Consider the following 27,620-nt stretch of genomic DNA (forward strand, 5'->3'; position numbering starts at 1 on the left):
ACACGCAGGTCTCCGCGCGAAAGGAGAACGTGGGGCTAAATCCACGGCTCCCTAAGAAGGACGTCTTTGGAAACCCTTGCCCTTCCTCCGCGGACCCGGGCTGCCCGAGAGATGCCCTGCGTGTGAGTGACCTCGGCGCCGACCCCGCCACTGGTCAGCTCGCGGCTGGGGCGTGCCCTGCCGGAGCCTGACGTGGCGGCGGGACCGCGGGGCGGGCGGCGCGAGGGGAGAGGCCGCCGCGAGGGCGCGGCCTGACGTGGCGGCCGCGGCGGAGCGGCCGGGGGAGCCCGGGCCACTGCACTGCCCGGCGCTCCGGCCAGAGGGCGCCCGGCCCCAAGCCTTCCCCGCCCCGAAGCCGCCCAGGGCTCCGGGAGTAACCGCGCCAGCGATTGGGTCGGCGGCGCGGCGGGGCCATGTTGGAGCGGAGCGGCGACCCCGCCTCTTACCGCCCTCCGCCCTGGGTCGGGCCGCGCCAGGAGGGAAGGGCAGGGGCGAGGGGGATGCTCCTTCTCGGGAAGCCCAACGCGGCTGGAGCCGCGGCGGGAGCGGCGGCGGTCACGGCCGCCCCTCCGCGACCGGGCCAATCAGCGGCACGGGCACAAATATGCAAATAGCGCGCCGGTGCTGCCGGAGTGCCGCTCGCAGGGGCTGGTGGGGTCGCGCTGGGGGAGTGAACTGGGCCAATCAGGCGGGTGCGTGGCGGCGCGGGGGAGGCGGTGCCCCTTCACTCCTCCCTCCACTCCCTCCCGGCCCTGCGCTGACAGGGGGGCCTGGCCGCGCAGCCGGTAAGTGTCGCCGCCACCGCCGCTCGCCGCTGCCACCCACCGCCTCGGGCGTGGGGAAGAAGCCCGGGGGCACAGCGGGGCAGCGGCCGCTGCTCAACTGGTGGGGTGATGCGGGGGCGGGTCGTGTCAGCCGGGTGGTCGCCTGAGGCCGCCCCCGCCCGGCCAGCCGCGCGTGTCAGTCTCAGTCGAGGCGGGGGGCGGCGGGGGCGCCTCAGTCATGGCGAAGCGCGAGAGTCAGCGAGCGGCGGTGAGTACGTGCAGCCGCCGCTGCCGCCGCCGCTCGGCCGGAGGCGGGGGGGTCGGGGCAGGCGGGGCCGCGCCGCTGCCTGAGGTGAGGGGCCCGGAGCCGGGGCCGGGGCCGGGCGGGCGGGCTGGCCCGCGGGGAGGCCGGGGAGGGGGCGCTGACCGCACGTGCGGCCCAGCCAGCCCGCGGCCCGCCCCGCGCCTGTCATGGCTGCGGGCTGCTACCCCCGCCCCCCGGCCCGCAGCCCCCGGGGTCGGGACTCGGCCGCCGCGCCTGTTGCGTCGGGTGGAGGTGAGAGCCGGGCGGCCAGGGCGTGGGGAAGGCGGGCCCCCTTCCCCGCCCAGCGCGAGATCGGGGCCTCCCCCGGGTGGGTTCCCTCCCGAGGGTCGGGCTTCCCTCCATCCTGCAGCCTCTTCCCCCGCCTGTGCCGTCTCGCCTCCGTGACTCATGACAGGGCGTCCCGCGCGGGCACCAGATGTCCCGGAGCACGGGACGCCCCCGGCGCTTTCCCAGGCCTTGTCTCACGGTTCCGACCGCAGTGCCTTCCCCGCGATCCTTCACCCCGAGTGCCGCTCCCCGTCTGCAGCGTGGCCCGGACCCCGCAAGCCCCCGTGTGTGCGGCCGTGGTCGTTTTCTGGGTGCCTGGGTGTGGGACGTGCGGGGTGGCTCCAGGGCTCTCTGCGTGGACATCCAGCCCAAAGCCAAGCACGACCCGGAAAGCCCGGGTGTCTCACTGGCTGTCACAGCTGCCAGCTTAGACTGGTTTCTGTTTGTTCTCATTTTTATTTTTTTAATCTTTTTTTTTTTTTTTTTGGCGGGGGGTTGGTTTGCTTTTTTTTTTTTAAAGAAAAATAAAACTTTTCAGAACAAAGTAGATGAGAATTTTGTTGTTGTTGTTGTGATATTTAACAGTGTTACAGTTACTTTCCTGAAAGTCTGGGATTTGACGCTATTGTGACATTTATTTATGTGAAATATTCATACCTAAGAATTCCCCTGTATTAAATAAAGTTATTTTCATTAATAAAATTACTATCAGCATTTAGTTTCTCAATTTTGCATGCTGCTTTGCACCTTTTCCTTTTTTCCAGTTCTCCTTAAAATCTCCATTTTTACTTAACCAGCTATGGTCTTAAATGAAAAGAAGGCTTATCTTGTGTAATGTTACTCTCTCCCTAGACTCTAGATAACTGTAGAGGTAGTTTTAAAAAGAATCACTAGGTCTGCAAACACTTGAATGTACAAAAGCTGAATTTAAAGGAGGATTCTACATTGCAGAGGGAGGAGTTTGTTTTTGTTTTTTGCAATGCGAAAGGATGATCATAGTGTTTTTCTTTTCTCTTGGGTTTACAGAATGTGAATTTAGAGATGCTGTGTTGTAACAGCAGGCCACACAGAGCCTTACGTTCGATATATGATAAGTATTTGTTAAATAAAAGACTTCTATTGCTCGAAGCAAATTCTATCTGTATTGTGTATCTTCAAATACTTTCCATTTCTTATCATTCTTCTTCTTTTTTTTTTTTTTTTTTTTTGGTATTGAGACAGAGTCTCGCTCCGTCACCCAGGCTGGAGCGCAGTGGCGCCATCTGGGCTCACTGCAACCTCTGCCTCCCAGGTTCAAGCAGTTCTCCAGCCTCAGCCTCCCCAGTAGCTGGGATTACAGGTGCACGCCACCATGCCCGGCTGTTTCTTCTATTGCTTTAAAAATTCACGTTACGTAGTTATGGTTTACCACAAAGTATTGGCAGGTCTGTGTCCTTGGAGAGTTTCCTATAAACTACAGACCACATAATGTAGACGTGAAGTCTGTGTTACAGACGTGAAGTGTATTGGGAAGAGTGGTTGCCTCCTAGTTTTGGTTAAGGGTAACTCATTCCTGAACAGTTTCAGGTAAGTATGTATAGTATTGTAGTTAAAAACAGCAACAACAAAAAACCCTTGTGATTGATTGACAAGGAGATTATATCCTAAGGGCACAGGAAATAACATAAGATAAAAGCAATGCTAGTTAAAAACGGTACTAAGTTAGGTGTGTGAGCAAGCTGCTTTAATCGGGGGCTGCTCTAATAGGGAGGCTGATGCAGGAGAATCACTTGAGCCAGGAGTTCAAGTCCAGCCTCCGCAACTTAGTAAGACTGCATCCCATCTCTATTAAGAAAAACAAAATTGTGATGCTTTTATAACCAGTAAAATCCTCTTCTTCGATAGAGTGCTGGCTACAGAGAATCGGGACTTTGTCACTTAACTGTGTAGATAATATTCAAGTTTCTTGACATCTGTGAGCCTTAGTTTTCTCCTGTATAAAACTTTGTTTCCTCCAGTTTTACTATTGTAGGATTCTAAGTATCCCATGAGGTCTATCCTCTGAAATAAAAAATATTATGGGGTGGGCAGGTATGAATACAGATAGAAAACCGTGTCCATGGAAAAAGCCCATGACGAGATAAGATTAAGGAAACCATAGAATTTTCAACTTGGAAGTATCTTTTAGAAACTTTTAACTCCAAACTTATTATCTAATGCAACCAAATGCTTTCTACAAGGCACTGTGCTAGACCCTCCTGGTTTACCTCTGGAAACAGGATAGAACTGAAGGATGGGCTAAATATATGAATTCAGGAGGCAAGAACTGAAGTAGGAATACAGATTTTAAAGTAAAATCTATTGAATCTATCAGTAGTAAAATAAAATTTTGGTACATGTGAAAAGTTTAGATTTTCTAAAGATGTGTTTATTGATCGAAATGTCATAGAGGAAAAAGCTTACCCCCCATAAATAACAGAGAAGAAAAATGAAATCCTAGAAAGTCTATGAAGAAAAACTATGACTGAATTAATCTGCTGGGGAAATTTCATCAGGTAATGAGTGAATAAAAACACAGGTAAGAATATGGAAACTTGAGGCAGTTGGTCAGAGTAAAAACTAATGGAAGCATGTTGTAAGTGCTTGGAAAACTTCAGAAGCCAAAGATTGGAGTCAGAAGAGATTTATGGATACTGATGAGATAGAGTTATTTTAACCTTTTAAATTCTTTGAAGTTGTCTTTACGTGGGATATACATTTCTTATATGAGATTTAGCTTTTTTTACACTTATTTATGTTGTAAATTTAAGGTGCCACATTCCAGTTTTATAACTGTTCTCTATCACTTTGCACTTCTGTTTACTTCCTTATTTGGGCTTCACTCCCTTTTCCACCTCTTGGAATTTTACCAGTCTGTGAATGCTCAGGTCAAATTCCACCTTGTGAATAAAATCATATCTTGTCCTTGTAGCCCTTAGGGATTTCTCCTTCCCGTGAGATCTTAGTATTATTATTTGTCGCACTCATTTGACATACCATGTACAACTTCCTGACATTTCCTCTGTTGAATTGTCTTTGAGCTTTCAGAAACACTTTTTGCTCCTTTCTTTTAGAAACAGTTGGAAAGCTGATCAAGTGACAATGGGAGACCCAGAGAAGGGGAAACTACTTCGAACTGTAATTTATTCTCTGGACTCAAAGTAATTCACATCCATTTATTCATTAAACATATATATTTTGAAGTGCTCCCTTAATTTATGATATATGTATTAAGTACATAATAAGTGATCCCTGCCTTCATGGAACCTACCATCTAGCAGTGCAAACAGATAAAGAACAAGTAAATAAACAAATGTAAAATTACAACTTATGATCAGTTCAGTGAAAGAAAAGAACAGAGTGCTGTGGTGGAGAAAATGGGGAGAAATTAATGTTGCATGCTCAGAGAAGGCTTCCCTCAGTTGGTGATACTAAGTGGAAACAATAAGAAGACAGGTCAGAAGATAAAAGAGTTTCTTGGAAGAGAGAAAGATATATTTGAAGGCTATGACACAGGAAAGAACTTAATATTTGAAAGAAATGAAAAGTTCAGGGTGGCAGAAGCATAATAATAAGGCAGAAAGCCATATGAGCTGAAATGAGAGATAGAAAGCAGATTATACAGGGCCTTGTAGGGCATATTAAAGACTTACAGGTTTTACTAAAGACATTGCAGTTGTTGAAGATTTTTAATTAGAGAAATGATACGCTTTAATCTACATTTTAAAAATGCTACTTTGAGAATGGATTGGAGAAAGGCAAGGGTGAAAGTAAAGATATTGTAATACTACAGTAGTCCAGGAAAAACATGATAGTAGCCAGATTATACGTATATTTTAGAGAGGAGATGGTGAGGTGTGGAGGAGGAACAACTGACAGATTCATGATGGATTGGATGTGAGAAGAAAAGTGTCAAAAATGATTTCCTGGTTACTGGCTTGAGGAACTAGATAGTTGGTGGTGTGTGATTTACTGAGATGAGGAAGATGAGGGAAAGGAAAGACTTGGCAGGAAAACAAGTTGTGAACACCATCCCTGGACAAGTGCTTCAGAAGAAGTCTGCCTTTATCTGAATGATGAGCACCTTAGAATAGGTTTAGCTGGAAGTGTGATACCATACAATGACATATTCATACTGTGTTGAGAGGAAGAAGTAAGCTTCATATTTATGTTAGAAAAACTGGTGAAATGATCTTTTTTAACAATGCACTTCAGTTTTTGAAAGTTTATTTGAATATTTTTATAGTACAGATTTTATTAAATATGAAAGTTTGAGAGAAATAAACTCAATACAATATTGAATGGGTATATATAGTATTGGGTGATGGTGCAGAATACAAAAGTTTTATAATCTTGATATTCTCAGGAGAGTAGCATTCTTTTCAGTTATTAGCTTGTAAGGGAGCCTGATATTAAATTCATAGTTTTTAATGAGGCTTCTCATTTAATGGTGCTTATAAGTAGAAGTTATAGTTCAGTCATTACTAGCTATTATTTATCAAATAGCTGTCAGATGCTGATGTTTCTGTTGTAATTTGGCATTATGAAGTTAACCAAGCAAATATTAAGTTTGGTGTTTGTTTGATTTTTACTATGTTTCAAAACATTTTAAAACTAATAATTTTAAACATTGTTATTGCTATAAAGGGACATAGTTTGAAACCAGAAAACAAATGACCTTTCTTGTGTAGTGGTCATTTCATATTAATTTACCTACTAACTAGTAGCAGTATAAAGAATATTCGATTTTATTCTATTGGAAATCAGTAACTGTGATTCTGAAAGATAACTGCTAATATATCTGGTTTTGTAAGAGGAAGGAAAAAATGGCATTGTTTGATTCCGTCTTTGCAGTGTTTATCTTTAAAATGGCAATCAAATAGTCACTAAAATTTTTTTCTTCCATTTAAGGAACTGAGTACGTTTACCTAAAAGATAAAAAAAAAAATCTAGGAATTTAAGATTACAGACTTGGTGTAGTCTGTTTTACAGTTGAAGCAACGGAGGTACAGAGGAACTGAGTTGCCTGAGGTTTCTAATGTTAGGGAATGCTTTATTTCATGGATTTCATAATTTAGTGAATTCACTACCTATTCCAATATATGAACACACTTTTTCTGCTTTGGTGAGTGTTTATTGAAATTAGTATTGTTATTGGCACCCTGAAAGCTTTCGTTATATTCTTTTCTAATTATGCCCTTTCTGTATTGCTAGGGTGACCATTATCTTGATGTCTAAAATCCATAGATTAGCTCTGCCTATTTTAGAACTTTATTAAATTGAATCATATAATATGTGTTCCTCAGGTCATGTTATTTTTGTGAGGCTAATCTGTGTTTTTCTTTTTTTGCTTGGGGGATACGGAGTCTTGCTCTGTTGCCAGACTGGAGTTCAGTGGTGCGATCTCGGCTCACTGCAACCTCTGCCTCCCAGGTTCAAGCAATTCTCCTGCCTTAGCCTCCCGAGTAGCTGGGATTACAGGCACCCACCACGACGCCCGACTATTTTTTTTATTTTTAGTAGAGACAGGGTTTCACCATGTTGGCCAGGATGGTCTCGATCTCTTGACCTCACGATCTGCTTGCCTTGGCATCTCAAAATGTTGGGATTACAGGTGTGAGCCACCGCGCCTGGCCTAATCTGTTTTTCTATATAGAAGAGTTTATTCATTTTCATTGCTGTTGATTCTAATGTATGATGGATTTTTTTAGTTTTGCACTATTATGAATAATACTGATTCCTACATCTGTCTTTCGGTGCACATGTGCACACATTTCTGTCAAGTATGTATTTCTGGAAGTGGAAAAACTGGTCATAGCTATGACATGTTCAACTTTAGCAGTAATGCCTTATAGTTTTTCAAATTTGTTGTTCCAATTTCTACTCCTTTTAGCAGTGTGTGAGAGTGCCAGTTACTTCACATTCATTTATATGATTTGATTAAAATACTGCTATATTTGAAAAATTTTGTGCTCTTTTTTAATCTCTGAAGATGAGTATTTGATGATGAATAGCTACTTCTGCCTAAATGAGATACAGTGTAAAGGAATATGAGATAACAAATATAAACATTTTTAGTTCAAAAATGAATACCCATGTTGTGCCTGTTGGATTATAGCAGATTCTAACAGAACCCAGTTTTATGTTCTTGAAGATAAATGTCAAGGCATACAGTGTCTTTTCTTGATCCTTAAAAAAGTTTAGTTTTTAAAATAGAATGCACTTTAGGGAATATGGTGTGTGAAGAATGATAAAATACATATCTAAACTTTAATCAAAGAAATCTTATTGAATTATAGAGATTAAGAGAAAACTTTTATCAAGGTAAACTTGATAGCTATTAGGTGGAATGCACAGAATACTTTGAAATAAGTTCCTGGGGAAGAAGCAGGGGGTGGGGAAATATGACAAAGATCTGTATTATTTTTGAGATTAATAGAAATTTGTCAGTAATGACCAAAGTCCCCAGGCCTACTGATAGGGGATATACATCACAAGTAGAGGCTTAAGCTATTACTTTCTTAGTATTCCTTAGGTTGACGACTTCAGGAAGGGCACTAAGAGGCTAAATGATCTTAAGGTAGTGGGAAATTGGGTTTTATATCTTTATTTTATACCATTAGTAAGAAAAAATTTTAAATAATTTGTGATATTCTAAGAAAAGCAGATTTGAATTTCTCAAAGATTTGAGTGAAATCACATTTGGAGGATATAGTAGTGAAGATGTGTCAAGTTTGACTGAATTTGAAATGCTAAGTAAGTGGATTTGGTAAACATGAAATCACTGCGTAGAAACTTATATCTAGTATTAAACTACTTTAAATGAATCAGAAAAAGAAGAAAAACCATAGGGAAGAAAATTCAAGGTATGGTTTCATAGAAGTGAAGAAAATTTCCAGGAGGTGAAGGGGTTAATTGAACTGCGTTCAGAAGATTCTTAAAGCACTCAAAGCCTAAGTGGTATGTAATAAATGGGAACACATAGACAATTAGAGGCTTCATATAGAAGACAGAATTTGTGTTTAGCTTTTGTTGTCACTTTGGTTAGTGATAACTTTTCTTAGTGGTCAAAGATGGATTGGAGAGCCATTTGGATTTGTCTAGGAGGTTGTTAGTTACCTTTGAAAGTACACATTTATGGGAACAAGCTACAGAGTACAAGAAGTTAACAAGTAAATAGGTATTTAGAAAATTGAGGTAGCAGATCACTTATTTTCAATATTTGGCATTTGATGGAAGAATAGAAATAGGATGATTCGGTTTTTACATTTGTGTTAAGGTAGGGAAGGTTGGTCTGCTGATGCTCAAAGGCAGAAGAGAAGCAAGCAATGGCAAAGAGGCAATTAAAGATCCTGGAAAGGGGGACTGTGGGAGGGCATAAGTCTTTTTGAAAGGCTAGATGGAATGTTTTTTTGAGGTAAACGATCTGTCTTTGGAAAAGAGCCATGTTTTCTAAGAATAGCTGGAAGAAAAAGGACATAGATACAAAGATAGATATAGTGCTTCCTTCTGAAAAGATGGTTATTTAGTAAATTTCAGCAGGAAAATCTCAGAAAACAAATTGCCCTTAGGTAAGAATGGGGAAGTTAGGACTGAAGGCTTGAGGGGAGAGAACATAAAATAGCTACAGTGAGATAGCCAAGTAACAGAGGAATATATTTTAAAATTTCTAAGGCAAAAGAAGGGCTATATTGAAGGTAAAGTGTATAAATTAATATTAACCTTGTATTAATAAGGTGCTAGTCATATAATAAATACTACAAATATAAATAGTCAGAAAATGTTAATTTAATTGAACCAAGGATTGACAATAAAATTACAGTGGTGATGGTAATACAGTATGGTAGGTTGAATGAATGAAAAAAGTCACAAGAGTATTGAAGGTGATAAGAGAACAGTATTGGAGATTATTTAAGGCAAAATAATCTGAGGCGGTCTGGAGAAGCCTGTTGATCATGGGAAAGTTTAAATGACTGTATGCTCTTGGGAAAGCAGAAAAGAGGTGCTGGCGGTGACTGATATGGGAGGGAAAGCTACGTTTAGTTAAGCACTTACAACTGTATTTTGAGCATATTCTTTCAAAATCCTGTGACAACTCTGCAAAGTAGGTGGTAATGATAATCAACCTGAGTCGCAGTCTTTAACTCTTCTATTTAAAGCCTTCGAAAATAATGCATCTGGGTGATACAGTGGCTCACATCTGTAATCCCAGCACTTTGGGAGGCTGAGGTGGGTGGATTGCTTGAGCCTAGGGGTTCCACACCAGCCTGGACAACATGGCAAAACCCTGGCTCTACAAAAAAAACAAAAACAAAAACAACACAAAAATTAGCCAGGTGTGGTGGTGCGTAGTTCCAGGTACTCTGGAGGCTGAGGTGGGAGAATTGCTTGAGCCCAGGAGGCGGAGATTGCAGTGAACTGAGATGGACCACTACACTCCAACGTGGGCAACATCAAGACTGTGTCTTAAAAAAAAGAAAAAGAAAAATTCTGCATTTAAGTTAATTTTCTATTTTTAATATTAATTGAAATTTAGCATTAGAATAAATACTTAGGCCGGGTGTAGTGGCTCATGCCCATAATCCAGGTACTTTGGGAGGCTGAGGTGGGTGGATCACTTGAGGCCAGGTGTTCGAGACCAGCCTGGCCAACGTGGCGAAACCCCATCTAAAACTAAAAATACAAAAGGTTAGCCGGGTGTGGTGGCACGCACCTGTAATCCCAGCTATAGAGGTTGCAGTGAGCTGAGATCATGCCACTGCACTCCTGCCTAGGCGACAGAGCACAACTCTGTCTCAAAAAAAAAAAAAAAAAAAAATTTAAACTTGATTTTGTTTGGGTGTAATGTTCAGGACCACTTTAATTAAACAACTAGACCTGACTCAGTGGCAACTGGGAAATTTGTCATCTGTTTTCAGTATCAGCCCAAAATTAGTTACCCTCAATCAGTTTTTATCATGATTAGAGATGAGATTGTATTTGTTTGAGACAGAGTCTTGCTCATCTCCGGTGCTGGAGCGCAGTAGCATAGATCATAGCTCACTGCATCCTCAACCTTTTGAGCTCCAGGGATTCCCTAACCTCAGCCTCCCAAGTCACTGGGACCACAGGCATATGCCAACACACCTGGCTAATATTTAAAAAATGTTTTGGAGAGACTGGGTCTTGCTATGTTGCCTAGGCTGGTCTTGAACTCCTGGGCTGAAGTGATTCTACAGCCTTGGAATCCCAAAGTGGAGATTATGTTTTTAAGAGTTTTCCTTTCTGTGACATGCAAAGCAAGACTAAAAAGTGAGAGTGCCAACAAAGTAAATAATTTAGTAAATGGCTATCTGCAGAGGGAGATGTTAGTAAGCAAGCGTTAGATGAGTGCCATTTAGCTTTGTCCTTTTGCTTATGTCCTTTGGTTTAAATTATTTTAAACCAAAGATTTCTTTGTTTTTTAAAAACCTTACATGAAAGCTCAATTTGTAAAATAAAACCAAAATATTCAGGATGAGAGCTTATTGGGAGGAAATGGAGGGAAAGAAGGCCTAAGTCCTCTCTTCATTTGGATGGTTAAAGATTACCCAGTACTCCGAGAAGCCCAATTTGAAAACACAGAATGTTTACGCAGTGCTTTATGTGTATTATTTTACAGTCATTTTTTTGAGACCAGTACTGTTATAATCCCCATTTACAGATGAAGAACTGAGCTTCAAAATGATTGTCTTGCCTAGGATTACATAGCTGGTAAGTGATGAAGTCAGGATTCCAGCCTTGCCATTCTGTTTCCAGAGCTTGTAAAACTGTGCTATAGGATCCCTTGTAGAATTCCTTTTCGATGAAAGTAGGATTCTTTCACTGAGGGACATGTGAGAATTAAAGTTTAAATTGGATTACTGGGGCTTTAAAAATTTTGTAAAAATATCCATAGCCAAGTTAATAATTTTAACTCTTTTTAAGTGTACAGTTCAGTGGGGGCATTCTTAAAGTCATGAAAATGGTATGTTGTTGCTTAATGCTTTTGAATCTTAACTTTTAGAATAATGTAAGGATTGAGGAGTTTAGTTATTTTTTTATGTCATGGCATTATTGAATTCCTAAAAGCATATGAGTATTTACTATGTGACAGGAATTAAATTAGTAGATGTTAGGGATACAAAGATATTCAAATAAGAAGCAACCTCTGCACTCATCTTGTTTAGTAGGAAAAACAGACATGTAGACCAAGAATGATAAAATAGTGTGTAAAATATGGAATACAAAAAAAATGAGTGTATAATAGCTTGAAATGTTTGAGTGTGTAAAGGCTTCCCAAAGATGGTACCTGAGTTTAATCGTGAAGATATTACTTTGTTAAGAGGAAGGCTGGTGGAAGGGGTGATGGTGTAGGCATAGAGAACATATTAATGTGTAGTGGAAACATAGATTACCTATGAGAGTAGCAAATAAGAGTGGAGAGGCATTGATAACTTTAGGGAAGGAATAAAATAGCAAGTATATACGTTGAGAGGGCAAAGATAAATTTAGGTATCATAAAATATGATATAGATTGGTATAACATTTTTAAATTTTTAAGTGAAAATACATTCAATACTATTAGATATAGCAGGCTTGGATCTTGGTAATATTTCAGTAAGTCGACAAAGAATCTTAATCTATGTTTTTAATTTTATAGGTTGATGAGAGGGAAATAGATAATTTTTGAGTACTTACTATGTTTTAGGACTTTGAATATATATATTTTTTCTTCTTTGAGATGGAGTTTCATCATGTCACCCGGGCTGGTCTCAAACTTTTGGGCTCAAGAGATCTGCCTGCCTTGCCCTCCCAAAGTGCTAGGATTACAGACGTGAGCCCCTGTGCCCATCCCGAATATTTTCTTTCTGAACTCTGCAACCTTTCTAAACCCTGTGATGTAGACAGACTGAGGTTTGTTTGTTTTTTGTAGAGATGGGACTGTGTTGCCTAGGCTGATCTCGAGCTTCTGCCCTCAAGCAATCCTCCCACCTCAGCCTCCCAAAGAGCTGGGATTACAGGCATGAGCCACTGTGCCCAGCTTAGACTGAGAGGTTTTAAGAACTACTCAGCGTTACACAGCTTAGAATTAACAGTTAGAATTTGAATCCACACCTAAGCTCCCTCAGCTGTCATGACTGGCTCATATTTGCCAGATATTTGTCTAATTGATTGGTGAATCTAATTTATTTTCTAATTAAACAGTCACATGTTGTCTTAGTCCATTTTATGTTGCTATAACAGTACAACAGACTGGTTGATTTATACAGAAAAGAAATTTATTACGGTTTTGGAGGCTGGGAAGTCCAAGGTCAAGAGACCTGCATCTGGTATAAGATGCCTTACAAGCATTCACAAGAAGGCCCTCTGATGCAAGGCCTTCTGCTGCATCATCCTATAGTAGAAGGCAGAGGGGGAAGAGAGCAAGATGTGACTGCATTTGATTTTCTTTTTTGTAACAAGCCCACTCTTGATAACTAACCTACTCCTGTGATAACATTAATCCATTCATGAGGGCGGAGGCCTCATGACCTAATCACCTCTTATTAGGCCCCACCTCAAAACATTGTTACTTTGAGGACTGAGTTTCCAACACCTAAACTTTGGGGGACATATTCAAACTATAGCGAGTGTATAGATAATGCAGTTGGATTATCAGAAACATGTCAAAGATACATAGAGCAGAGTTACAGATGGGGCTTAATAAAGTAGTATACACATAGAATACGTGGCATTAAAGCCCCTTATGTGGGCTTTCCTAATGATTTTATTTATTATTTTATTTTATTTATTTTATTTTATTTTATTTTATTTTGGAGGCGGAGACTCGCTCTGTCGCCCATGCTGGAGTGCAGAGGTGTGTTCACGCCATTCTCCTGCCTCAGCCGCCCGGGTTCATGCCATTCTCCTGCCTCAGCCTCCCCAGTAGCTGGGACTACAGGCCCTGCCACCACGCCCGGCTAATTTTTTGTGTTTTTAGTAGAGACGGGTTTTCACTGTGTTGGCCAGCATGGTCTCTATCTCCAGGCCTCATGATCCACCCACCTAGGCCTCCCAAAGTGCTGGGATTACAGAAGTGAGCCACCGCGCCCAGCCTCATAATGATTTTATATATTTTACATTAATAGAACACCTAAGGATTTGCTAATTAGCTACTGAAAATAATTTAGAAGGATACTTCTGGATAAATATTACAAGTTGGATTATTTTTCTTTTAGTTTCTGATTTTTGCTAGGACTCATGCTGTTACATGTTAAGGTCATATTAGACTGAAAAATAAAAGAATGAGGTCAGTGATACTCCCACAATTAATGTAATGACCTTTTTCAGCATTTAAAAAATTTTTCCTTATTCTTGCTCATTACGCAAACATTTTTTTTTAAAAGGGATTTTAGGCGTAGAACATTATGAATGATCTCCTGAAGTGGGGGGGAAAATAGCATGATATCTTTTGTAAATTAAAAAAAAAATTTAATTAAATCTCAGGTAAGTTTTTGTTTTTAGATATGGAGCTTACTGCTTCATAGCTTTTTTACATTTATTCTATAATCAGGATGAAGCTTTCCTCCCAATGAAGCTTATGTCTGTGTTTTGGTTAGGGTAGTGGTGGTGTTTTAACTCTTTTCTTGGGAGACTATGAAGGTTTTAAATTTCTGAATATAAATATAGAAAATAACCCAAAGTATAGAGTATAAGACACCTTTACAAGCATCCAATTAAAACCTGTCATTGATGAGGAAACAGGGCCAGAGTTGAATATGTTGTCACATATTCAGTTACTACCAGAGGTTAGAATTTTGGTCCCTGATAAGAAAACAACAATTCTAATAAGTTTTAATTTATGTTTTGGGGTAGTAAAATTTCTCTCTTGGAACCTTTTGTCCTACTTTAAAAATGTCTGTTGTGGCCTGGGAAACATAGTGAGACCCTGTCTACAAATATATATATATAATTTTTTTTTTTTTTTAAGATGGAGTCTGGCTCTGTTGCCCAGGCTGGAGTGCAGTGGCACTATCTTGGCTCACCACAACCTCTGCCTCCCAGGTTGAAGCGATTCTCCCGCCTCAGCCTCCCGAGTAGCTAAGACTACAGGCGCCCACAATGCCCAGCAAATTTTTGTATTTTTAGTAGAGACGGGGTTTCATTATGTAGGCCAGGCTGATCTTGAACTCCTGACCTCATGATTCGCCTGCCTCAGCCTCTCGAAATGCTGGGATTACAGGTGTGAGCCACAACGCCTGGCCTACAAAATATTTTTTATAATTAGTCAGGCATGGTGGCACATGCCTTTAGTCTCAGCTACTCCGGAGGCAGAGGTGGGAGGTTCACTTGAGTGCAGGAAGTCAAGGCTACAGTGAGCTATGATCATACCACTGTACTCCAGCCTGGGCAACAAAACAAGACCCTGTCTCAAGAAAAAAAAAAAAGTTCATTTAGAATTGTAAGTAATGATTAAGTCAATTAAGCAAAGATACATTATATGTCCATATAAAAGAATTACTTTCAGAATACTTTGGTTAGAAGTTTTCTAAGCAGGTTGAGCGCAGTGGCTCATGCCTGTAATCCCAGCACTTGTTTTGTTTGTTTGTTTGTTGTTGTTTTTGTTTGTTTGAGACTGAGTTTAGCTCTTTTTGCCCAGGCTGGAGGGCAATGGTGCTATCTCAGCTCACTGCAACCTCCGCCTCCCAGGTTCAAGTGATTCTCCTGCCTCAACCTCCCTTGTAGCTGGGATTATAGGCATGCACCACCATGCCTTGCTAATTTTGTATCTTTAGTAGAAATGGGATTTCTCCATGTTGATCAGGCTGGTCTCGAACTACCGACCTCAGATGACCCGTCCGCCTCAAGGCCTTTCAAAGTGCTGGGATTACAGGCGTGAGCCACCACGCCCGGCCAATCCCAGCACTTTAGAAGGCTGAGACAGGTGGATCACCTGAGGTCAGGAATATGAGACCAGCCTGGCCAACATGGTGAAACCCTGTCTCTACTAAAAATACAAAATTAGCTGAGCGTGGTGGAGGGCACCTGTAATTCCAGCTACTCAGGAGGCTGAGACAGGAGAATCGCTTGAACCCAGGAGGCAGAGGTTGCAGTGAGCCGGGATTGCACCATTAGCCTGGGTGACAAGAGCAAAACTCCATCTTAAAAAAAAAAAAATTTTCTAAGCAGTATAGGGCTGGCTGAAAATTGGGTCACAGTTTGGGATTTGCTATCCAGACATCTTGTACTCTACCTTTTTAAAAATAGCTAAGTATACTGCCAAAAACTAGATTCTATAATAGAGCATATTTCATCTTCATGAAAAAACAATAGTACGTGGGCCATAATATACGTGTAACGGAATATTAGCCTTAAGAAGGAAAGATACTCTGACACATGCTAGCTACAACATGGAAGAACCTTCAGGACGTTATGCTAAGTGAAACAGACCAGTCACAAAAAGAGAAATCCTATATGATTGTACTTATATGAGTTGTCTAGAGTTGTCATGTTCATGGAAATGACAGTAGATGGTGATTGCCAGGAGTAAGGGTTAAGAGAAGTGGTGGGTAATGGGTATAGAGTTAAAATTTTATGGTTGGGCGCAGTGGTTCACACCTGTAATCCCAGCACTTTGCGAGGCCGAGGCGGGCGGATCAAGAGGTCAGGAGTTTGAGACCAGCCTGAGCAAAATGGTGAAACCCTGTCTCTACTAAAAATAAAAAAAAATTTAGTCAGGCATGGTGACGGGTGCCTGTAATCCCAGCTACTCAGGAGGCTGAGGCAGGAGAATCACTTGAACCCGGGAGGTGGAGGTTGCAGTGAGCTGAGATCATGCCATGGCACTCCAGGCTGGGTGAGAGTGAGACTCTGCCTCAAAAAAGAAGAAAAAAAAAAAAAGAAAAAAATGTATATATGATTAAAAAGTTCCAGAGATTGGTGCACAACAGTGAGAATATACTTAACACTACCGAACTGTATACTTAAAAATGGTTAGCATGGACTTGGCTCATGCCTGTAATCCCAGCATGTTGGGAGGCCAAGGCAGGTGGATCACTTGAGGCCAGGAGTTTGAGACCAGCCTGGCCAACATGGCAAAACCCCATCTCTACAAAAAATACAAAAATTAGCCAGGTATGGTGACACATGCCTATAATCCCAGCTACTTGGGAGGCTGAGGCACGAGAATCTCTTGAGCCTGGGAGGCAGAAGTTGAAGTGAGCTGAGATCGTACCACTACACTCTAGCCTGGGGGACAGAGTGAGACTGTCTCCAAAGAAAAAAAAAAAGTTAGAATGGTCACTTTTGTTACACGTATTTTACCACATTAAAAAAGGGTTTTTAATGGGCCGTAAACTCAATGTCCAAGTAATCATTGTTGCTACCTTTTTTTAAAGTTTCACAAAAGATTTTTTTTAAAACCCAGTTTCTGCCTTATGTAGCATTCCCTCTCCCTCACCAAAAAAAAAGTTTGTCATTTTCATGAATAAATACTTATTATCTGATACTGTGTGCTACTATTTAGTAGATACGAACGATGCATCATGTAAAAATTACTGACTTAAATTTTATGGTGAGTATAGGCTTTAAGATAATATGTAAACTCTAGAATGTTAGCTAGTACTAAGACAGAAAAATAAAGCAAGGAAGGGGGAGTGAAGCATCGGAGGGGAAATGATGACATTTTAGAAAGGGCCATCAGGAAAGGCCTCACTAGGAAAGTCACTTTTGAGAAAAGAACTTGCTGTAATGAAGAACGGTACATTGAGCAGAGGGAACAGTAAACACAAAGTCCTGGAATATCATACATTCCTGGCTTTCAAGATTGTTTTTAATTGTAGGATCCATATGACAAAATGTGCTACTTTAACTGTCAAGTGTACAGTGCAGTGGCATCAACTTCGTTCGCAATGTTGGACAACCATCACCACTACCTGTTTCCATTTTTTTTTTTTTACCACCTCAAAGCACTGTACCCATTACCAAATAACTTCTACTCTCCCCTTCCTGTAGCCCCAGTAACCTCTAATCTAGTTTTATGTACCTTCTGTCTCTGAATTTTCCTATTCTAGATACTTCATATAAGTGGAATATTTGCTTTGTGTCTGCCTGCTAATATCTCTGAACATAGTGTCCTCAGGGTTCATCCATGTTGTAGCATGTATCAAAACTTTATTACTTTTTATGGCTGAGTAAGATTCTATTATAAATATCTTTTGATGGACACTGATTGTTTTCAGCTTTTGTCTATTGTGAATAATGCTGCTATGAGTGTTTGTGTACAAGTTCTCTATTTGAGTCCCTATTTTCAGTTGCTTTTGGTGAATAGTATATACCTAGGAGTGAATTTGCTGGGTTATAAGGTAATTCTCTGTTTAACTTTTTTAAATGTTTTGTTATTTAGGCCAGGCATGGTGGTTCATACCTGTAATCCCAGCACTTTAGGAGGCTGAGGCGGGTGGCTCACCTGAGGTCAGGAGTTCGAGATCAGCCTGGCCAACACGGTGAAACCCTGTGTCTACTAAAAATACAAAAAAATTACTTGGGCATGGTGGTGGGCGCCTGTAATCCCAGCTACTCGGGAGACTGAGGCAGGAGAATTGTTTGAATCCTGGAGGCAGAGGTTGCAATGAGCCAAGATCGCACCATTGCACTCCAGCCTTGGTGTCAGTGAGACTCCGCCTCCAAAAGATATATATATATATAAAATTTTCCTTTGTTATTTGTTTGTTTGTTTTTGGTTTTTAGAGACAAAGTCTCACCTTGTCACCTAGGCAGAAGTGCAGTAGTGCAGTCATAGCTCACTGCAGCCTTGGCCTCCTGGTCTCAAGCAGTCCTCCCGCCTCAGCCTCCTGAGTAGCTGGGACTACAGGCATACATGTACCTGTCTGGCTTGTTTAACTTTTTGAGGAACCACCACACTATTTTCCACAGTAGCTATACCATTTTACATTCCTACCAGAAATATATGAGGGTTTCAGTTTCTTCACATCTTCTCCAACGCTTGTTTATTTTTTATACCATTCCTAGTAGGTGTGAAGTGATACCTCGTTGTGATTTCTATTTGTGTTTCCCTAATGACTGATGTTGAGTATCTTCATGTCCTCCTTGGACATTCCTGTATCTTTTTTGGTGAAATATCTAATGAAATTCTTTGTCCATTTTTAAATTGGATTGTTTGTCTTTCTGCTATTGAGTTGTAGGAGTTCTTTAAAAATTCTGGATATTAAACTCTTATCAGATATATGATTTACAAATACTTTCTTGCATTCCATGGGTTGCCTTATTATCTTCTGCTACCTTTGGGTTTAGTTTGCTTTTCTATTTCCTTAGGGGTACAATTAGGTTATTAATTTAAGATATGTCTTTTAAAAATGTAGTTATTCAGAGGTATAACTTTCCCTCAGAGCACTCCTTTCACTGGATCTGATAAGTTTTGCTATATTGCATTTCAATTTTCACTTGCCTAAAAGTATTTTCTAATTTTCCTCATTATTTCTTCTTAGACCCATTGATTGTGGTGTGCTGTTTAATTTTTACATTTTGTGATTTTTCTAATTTGGCTTCTGCTATTGATATTTAGGTTTATTCCATTGGAGTCAGAGAGGACACTTTGTATACTTGTAATATTTTAAAATGTTTGAAGAATTGTTTTGTGGCCTACCATATGGCCAGTCCTGGAGAGTGTTTCATCTGTACTCTGGAAGAATGTATATTTTGCTATTGTTGAGTAGAGTGTCTGTATATGTCTGTTAGATCTAACTGGTTTGTAGTGTTGTTCAAGTCCTCTTTTGTTACTGATTTTCTGTCTGGTTGGTCTATTCATTATTGAAAATGAGATATTTAAGTCTCCGACTATTGTATAACTTTCTACAATTATATTGTAGAATTGTTTGTTTTTCCCTTCAATTCTGAGTATTTTTACTTCATAAATTTTGTGGGTCTGTTTTTGGTGCATACATATTTATAATTGTTATATCATATTGGTAGGTTGAGTCACTTTCATCAGTGCGTAATGTCCTTCTTTGTCTCTTGTAACCTTTCTCTCTCTCTCTCCCTCGTACCCAGCCATTTTTTTATTTCAGGCTGAAATGCAGTGGCACAATCATAGTTCACTGTAACCTCCAACTCCTGGGCTCAGGAGATCCTCCAGCCTCAGCCTCCCAGTTAGCTAGGACTACAGGTGTGCACTATCATACTGGCTAATTAAAAATATATATACATTTTTTTGTAGAAATGGGGTCTTGCTGTATTTCCCAGGCAGGTCTTGAACTCCTGGCCTCAAGCAATACTGTTACCTCAGCCTCCCAAAGTGCTGGGATTGCGGCAGGTATGAGTCACTGTGCAAGGCCCTCTTGTAACCTTTTTTGACTTACAGTATTTTGTTTGATACTAACATCCCAGCTCTCTTTTGGTTACTATTTTTATGAAATATATTTTTTCATTTCTTGTTTTTTATTCTCCTGTGACTTTGTATTTAGAGTGAGCCTCTTGTGAACAGTATATAAGATGGATTATGTTTTTGTTTTCATTTTTATCCATTCTGCTAATCTCTTCCTTTTAAGTAGAAAATTTCATTCATTTACATTTAAAGTAATTATTGATAAGGAAAACCTACTTCTGTTATTTTGCTTTTTGCTTTTTAATGTCTTATATGCTCTTTGTTCCTTAATTCATCCATTACTGCCAATTTCTTATATTTAGATTTTTTTTTTTTTGGTAGCATGCCATTTTGATTTCCTTCTTTCCTTTTCTGTATATTTTTTAGTTATTTCCTTAATGGTTATGTTGGGGATTATAATTTTAACAAAAGTTATAACAATGTATTTTAAATGCCAAGTTAGTTTCAGTGGTATACACATGCTCAGCTCCTAAACATCTGTCTCTTCACCTTTATGTTGTTGTTGTCAAAGATTACATCTGTCTACATTGAGTGCTCATTAACAGAAATTTAAAATGGGTTATTTCTTTGCCTTTAGGATCATATTTTTTAAAAAGGCATTACATACCAAAGGTACAATTATGCTGGCTTTTATATTTACCTATATAATTACTTTTAGCAGTATTCTTTGTTTCTTCATATGGCTTCAAGATATTCTCTAGTGTCTTTTCATTTTATCCTAATGGATTCCCTTAATCATGTCTTTTAGAGCAGCTCTACTAATAACAAACTCCTTTAGCTTTTATTTATCTAAATGGATCTTAATTTCTCTTCATTCTTAAAAAAATAGTTTTTTGCACAGAATTCTTAGTCAACAGTTTTTTTCTTTCAGCACTTCAAATATTTCATGTCAGTGCCTCTGGCCTTCATGGTTTCTGATGAGAAATCCACTTTTATCTTGTTGAAGCCCTCTTTTACTTGATGAGTCTTTTTTCTCTTGCCGCTTTCAAGATTCTCTTTGTCTTTTGACCAATTGACTGTAATGTGTTATGATGTGATCTCTTAGAATTTATCCTCCATGGAGTTTGTTGAGCTTCTTGGATGTGTAGATTAATGTCTTTCATCAAATTTGGGGAGTTTGGGACCATTATTTCCTCAAATAGTCTTTCTGCCCTTTTCTCTCTCTCCTCCTTCTGGGATGCCCACCATGTATATTTTATTCTCTTGATGTTGTCTCATAGGTTTTTTGGACTCTGTTCACTTTTCTTCTTCATTTTCCCTTCCTTCCCTTCCCCTTCCCTCCTCCACTGTTTTAGATTTAAGTTGGAAAATGTTTGATTCTTGTAATAAGCAATAAAAAATTAAAACTCTCCTTCTTCTGCCTTCCTTCCCCACCTATGCGTCTACTCAAAGGCATTGCCCCAGTGATTATTTCTTCTCTCTCCTGAGTAGAGAGATGCATTCCTGTAGCTGGACTACAGGAATGCACCATGCCTGGCTAATTTTTTTTTTTTTTTTTTTTTTTTTTTTTGTAGAGACAAGGGTCCCCTCCCCTTCCCTTGTCCTGTCCTTTTCTGACAGAGTCTCGCTCTGTCACGCAGGCTGGAGTGCAGTGGCACAATCTCAGCTCACTGCAAACTCCACCTCTCGGGTTCAAGCGATTCTCCTGCTTCAGCCTCTCCCAAGTAGCTGGGATTACAGGCGCCTGCCATCATGCCCAGCTAGTTTTTGTATTTTTTTTTTTAGTAGAGACCGGGTTTCACCATGTTGGCCAGGTTGATCTCGAATTCCTGACCTCAGGTGATCCACCCGCCTTGGACTCCTAGAGTTCTGGGATTACAGGCATGAGCCACCACGTCCAGCCTCTTCATTATTTTTTCTTTGTGATCCTCTTGTTGGAGAATCTGGTAATTTCAATCCTTCTATCTTCAAGTCTTCAAGTTTGCTGATTATTTCTTTGGTTTGCTCAAATCTCCTGTTGAACCACGATAATGCATTTTTTATTTCAGGTATTGTACTTTTCAGCTCCATAATTTCTATTTTGTTACTTTTAAGATGTTCTGTTTCTGTATTGATATTCTTATTTTGTTCATATGCCATTTTCCTGGTTTGCTTTCATTCTTGGGCCATGGTTTCCTTTAGCTTTTTGATCATATCTAAGACACCTGATTTCAAGTTTTTGACCATCAAATCTAATGGACTTTCTTGGGGACAGTTTCTGTCAACTTTTTTCTTCCTTTGGATGGGCTTTCTTATTCTTTGTATGCTTTGAGGGTGTGTGTGTGTGTGTGTGTGTGTGTGTGTGTGTTTGGGGGCGGCAGTGCACACACACACACGTGTGTGTGTGTGCGTATGTGTGTGAGAAAACCAGACCATTTAATACTGTGATGTGCTAACTTCAGAAATAAGATTTACCCCCTCCCTTAGCATTTGCTGTTCTTCATTGTTGAAGGCTGGAGTCATTCGTTTAGACATTTTTTTAAAACTATTTTCTGTATTGACTATATTGGTTGTTGTCTAAGGTCACTGAAGCCTCTATTACTTAGGTTTGCGTTTAGCCAGTGTTTTAATACAGATTTCCTTGAATGCTAGGTGTATTTTCTTTTCAGCATTCTCTTGGTTGTTATAAATATTTGACTGTTTTCCAGAGTTGTGATAAAGTTGGTTCTGACACTTCCTGCTTGTTTTGGGTGTTTGTGAAGAGACAGGTGTTTGGAGCTGTCTACTCTGTCATTTTGCTGACTTCACTCTCTCATGCTTGGCTTTTTAGTGACCTGAGGAGGCCATTGTGGCTGAAGCAAGGGGGTGAGCAAGAGAGAAGTGCAACCAGAGATGAGGGCAGAGAGCTGTTCTGGTGGTGGTGCAGGGCCGTGCTTACAAGTCATAGTAAGGATTTCAGTTTTTCATGTGAGTGACATAAAGAGTCATTGGAGTGTTGTGAGCTGAGGAGTGTCCTGAATTAACTTGCATTTTAATGAGATCACTGTTTTGAAAGAGGGCAAGGTAAATAGCAGGCTGTTAGTTGCCAATCAAGTGTCCAAGATGAGAAGTCAAGTGGTTTGTTAGGTAAATGGGTCTAAATTTAAGGTAGAGATATATAATTAATAGATGTAAGTTTGGGAATTGCCAATATAGAGATTTTATTTAAAACCTTGAGATTGGATGAAATCACCTTGGAGGTGAGTATAGATAGAAAAGAGAAGAGGTTGGGGTCCTCCAACGTTTGTAGATTGAAATCTGTAAAAAGAGAATGAGAATAAACACTCAGAAAAGTAGGAGAGAAACCAAGTGAATATCATATATAACAATTAAATGAAGTTAAGTGTTTTAAGGAGGACTCCATGATAACTACATCAAATGCTGCTGATAGGTAATGTTAGATGAGAAGTGAAAAATGACCCTCATATTTACTTATGTGAAGGTCCGTATGCTCTCAGGTCAGTTTGGTGAGATGATGGGAATAAAACTGGATTTCAAGAGAGAATGGCAATAAATAAATTGAAGACAGTAAACCTAACAGATTTCTCAAGTTTATTGTAAAGAGGAAGAAAGAAGGGGGAGAAAATTGAAAGGATAATAAATGGGATCAAGAGAGGGGATATTTGAAGATGAGAGAAATAACAGCTTGTTTGTATACAGATGAGAATGGGACAAATTGATGACTCAGGAGAGAGAAGAAAGAATTACTGGGGTAAAGCCTTTGAGTAGACGAGTAGGTGGGGAAGGAAGGCAGAAGGAGGAGAGTTTTAATTTTTTATTGCTCATTACAAGAATCAAACATTTTCCAACTTAAATCTAAAACAGTGGAGGAAACTTTTTAAAAGTAATATCCTTGTTTTTTGTTTTTGTTTTTGGAGACAGGGCCTTCAGGCTAGAGTGTAGTGGCTCAGTCATGGCTCACTGCAGCCTCAATCTCTCAGGCTCAAGTGATCCTCCCACCTCAGCCTCCCAAATAGCTGGGACTACAGGAATGCACCATGCCCGGCTAATTTCTTTTTTTTTTTTTTTTGGTAGAGACAAGGGTCTCATTTTGTTACGTAGGCTGGTCTCGAACTCCTGGGCTTAAGCATTCCTCCCACTTCGGCCTTCCAAAGTGCTGGGATTATAGGTGTGAGCTACTGCACCTTGCCAGTTTTCAGATTTATTTGTGATATGATTCAGGAAAGCTGATCAGAAATACTTCAGCTTGTAGGTAGGGGACACAGTTATTCTGGCATGTGAGTATCTGTATGTTAGCTGGTAAGGTGCCCAGGAAAAGAGAGATCAGATCAAATAATGAATATACAGCTGAATAGAAAGAGTGCACGTCCTTACCTGCTTTAATCCTTACTGGATACAGAGTTAATCAGTTCTTGTTACCTTTTAAAAGGCTAGCCCTAAATAATTAAGGGGCAATATTGAATTCATATTAATTTAATGTTAATACCCTTTCAATTGATATTTATTACTCAAAAGTATCTGGGCTTCCTAATTTTTTGATAAAAAGCAAGAATTCTAGATATCCTAAATTTAAATTTTCAAATTTCACTAATGTTTTACTAATATTTCCTGAGCTGTGACTTTCTAAATCTGACTCTTCCTCAAACCAAACATCACTTACTATTATTACTGATTATAAAAACATCTTGATTTTGTATGGAAAACATTTTAATGTGCATTGTATCACTTAGTCATTGTATCAAGTATGTAGGATAGTCAGAGGGTTTTTTGTTGATTCTTTAGTTTTTATATTCTTCAGGTCCCTAATAATAAGGAGCTTTGTGGATGATACTATGCATCTTCTAGAGAAGCGGTCCTCAACCTTTTTGGCACCAGGGACCGGTTTCGTGGATGGGGGTGGGGAAGTGGCGGGGTGGATGGAGGGAGATGATTTCAGGATGAGACTGTTCCACCTCAGGCATTAATTAGATTCTCATAAGGGAGCACAACCTAGATCGCTTACGTGTGCAGTTCACGATAGGGCTCACGCTGCTATGAGAATCTAATGCTGCCGCTGATGTGACAGGAGGCGGAGCTCGGGCAGTAATTCTAGCCAACCTGCTGCTCACCTCCTGCTGTGCAGCCTGGTTTCTAACAGGCCGCGCACCCATTCCATCTGCAGCCTGGGGTTTCGGGACCCGTGTTCTAGAGTTATCATTTGTGACAGAGTCAGTAAACATCATTTCAGTTAAATTTTGAAGTTTTAAATTTTGATTGATTAAAATGATTGCTATAGCTTACCCCTTCTCCAAAAAAAAAAAAGATTTTTTTCTTGAGTCATTTAAAAATATGTCTACTCTAGAGTTCTTATTTATTTTAAAATTTTTCCAGAGCATACTTTTTACATTACTAGCTTATTTTAACATTGTCTTAAGTTTCAAAGTTGTATTGGATAGATAAAATATTTTCTTTGAGAAGACACAGACTTCCACTGTAACTTAAATCATCCAAAGTAACTTCACCTACTTAATTTTTTCTCAGAAAGATCTACCTTGCAAATACTTGCCAAGTAAAATTAGTTGGTAATTAGGTTGAATAAAATCAGTTGTTTTTTTGTTTTGTTTTGTTTTGTTTGAGACAGTGTCTCACTCTGTTGCCTAAGCTGGAGTGCAGTGGCACAATTATGGCTCACTGAAGCCTCAGCCTCTCAGGCGCAAGCAGTCCTCCCACCTCAGCCTCCCAGGTAGCTGAGAATACAGGTACACACCACCATGGCCGAGTAGTTTTAAAAATTTTTTTTGAGATGGATGTCACACTTGTTGCCCAGGCTGGTCTCAAACTCCTGGGCTCAAGTGATCCTCCTTATCTAAAAGATATAACAGAAAATTAGAAGTTTCAAAATAATTTTACTTATATAATTTTTATTCTTAAAGTAGCTTTACTGAGATATAATTCAGATACCATACAATTCATTCATCTAAAATGTATATTTAGTGGCTTTTGGCATACTCAAGAGTTGTTTATCCATTACCATGGAACCAATTTTAGAGCATTTTCATTACCCGCAAAAGAAATCCCATAACCTGTAGCTAACACTCACCAATCACCAGTCCTTCTATCCACCCACCATGCCACCAGCTCTAGGTGACCACTAATCTATTTTCTCTATATATATACTTGCCTACTTTTGACATTTTATATAAATCGAATCATATAATATGTGGTTTTTTGTCACTGACCTCTTTCACTTAGCATAATGTTTTCAGAGTTCATCTATGTTGTAGCATGTATCAGTACTTAATTTCTCTTTATTGTTTGTGTTCCTTTTTTTCTAGGATTTTGACACTTCATGACATGTCATTATTTAGAGCAATAATGAATATTGATCTGTTTTGGATTAGTTGATGACCTTCAGAAATGATCCAATAATATCTACTATAGAGAAGCTGAATATACTCCACTTGGAGTGAACAACTGGATTGTTACAGAATTTTCAAGATGACAGATCCAATGATGGACTTTTTTGATGATGCCAATCTTTTCGGTGAGACCTTAGAAGGCTTGTCGGATGATGCATTTGTACAACCAGGACCTGTTTCACTAGTTGATGAATTGAATTTGGGTGCAGAATTTGAACCGTTGCACATAGATTCACTGAACCATGTTCAAAGTACTCCAGCACATCAGAAGATGACTGATTTTGAACAGTTAAATCAATTTGATTCAATAAAATTTCACCACGTTAATCAATCTTTTGGTAGCCCAGCTGAACATGTATTATCTCCACACTCTCAGTTTAATTGTTCTCCAATCCACCCCCAAAACCAACCCAATGGTTTGTTTCCAGATGTATCAGATGGCAGTCCAATGTGGGGCCATCAGACATCTACTAGCATTTCAAGTCAAAATGGATCTCCTTTTCACCAACAAGGACATTCACACTCTATGCATCAAAATAAAAGCTTTGTGGCGCACCATGACTTTGCCTTATTTCAGGCCAACGAACAACAAACACAGTGCACTTCACTACGCTCACAACAAAACAGAAATAATCTCAACCCAGGGCAGAATTCTCTTAGCCAGTCTAAAAATTTTATGAATGTTTCTGGTCCACATAGAGTCAACGTTAACCACCCACCACAAATGACTAATGCATCTAATTCACAACAGTCTATTTCAATGCAGCAATTTTCTCAAACATCGAATCCTTCAGCACACTTCCACAAGTGTAGCAATCATCAAGAAGGAAATTTTAATGGACCTTCCCCAAATATGACTTCTTGTTCTGTCAGCAATTCACAGCAATTTTCTTCACATTATTCCTTTTCCAGTAATCATATATCACCAAACAGTCTACTTCAGTCCTCTGCAGTTCTTGCACCTAATCATACAAATCAGACTTTATCTGATTTTACTGGAAGTAATTCCTTTTCACCTCATAGAGGAATCAAGCAAGAATCTACTCAGCATATCCTAAACCCCAATACATCATTGAATTCAAATAATTTCCAAATATTGCATTCGTCACATCCTCAGGGTAATTATAGCAATTCAAAATTATCTCCTGTGCACATGAACTTCCCAGATCCTGTTGACTCAGGAACTCAAATGGGCCATTTCAATGATCATGTAGAGACTAATGGCTTTTCATCTTTAGAAGAGAATTTACTTCATCAAGTGGAATCTCAAACTGAGCCATTCACAGGACTTGACCCCGAGGACCTCCTTCAGGAGGGACTTCTTCCTCACTTTGATGAGTCAACATTCGGGCAAGATAATTCAAGTCACATTTTAGATCATGACCTTGATCGGCAGTTTACTTCGCATCTTGTAACACGGCCTTCTGATATGGCTCAGACTCAGTTGCAAAGTCAGGCTCGGAGTTGGCATTCATCATTTTCTAATCATCAGCATTTACATGACAGAAATCACCTATGTTTACAGCGACAGGTATGTAGCTCTTTGC

General features: G+C 40.0%; 1 protein-coding gene across 4 annotated transcripts in view; it reads left to right on the top strand.

Annotated features, from left to right (window-relative positions):
- Positions 1–27,620, top strand: part of CHD9 (chromodomain helicase DNA binding protein 9) — a 274,510-nt gene that overhangs the window by 73,136 nt on the left and 173,754 nt on the right. For 2 of the 4 annotated variants that reach the window (XM_025370142.1, XM_025370139.1), the window contains one exon: positions 25,990–27,604. In XM_025370142.1, the coding sequence (XP_025225927.1) occupies positions 26,153–27,604 (1,452 nt within the window). In that variant the 5' untranslated portion in view covers positions 25,990–26,152. Of the gene's footprint in view, positions 1–474; positions 786–11,014; positions 11,107–25,989; positions 27,605–27,620 lie in introns of those variants that run through there. The other 2 variants (XM_025370138.1, XM_025370141.1) reach the window with 2 other exon arrangements.

This window comes from Theropithecus gelada, chromosome 20 (genome assembly GCF_003255815.1).
Source record: "Theropithecus gelada isolate Dixy chromosome 20, Tgel_1.0, whole genome shotgun sequence".
NCBI lineage: Eukaryota > Metazoa > Chordata > Mammalia > Primates > Cercopithecidae > Theropithecus > Theropithecus gelada.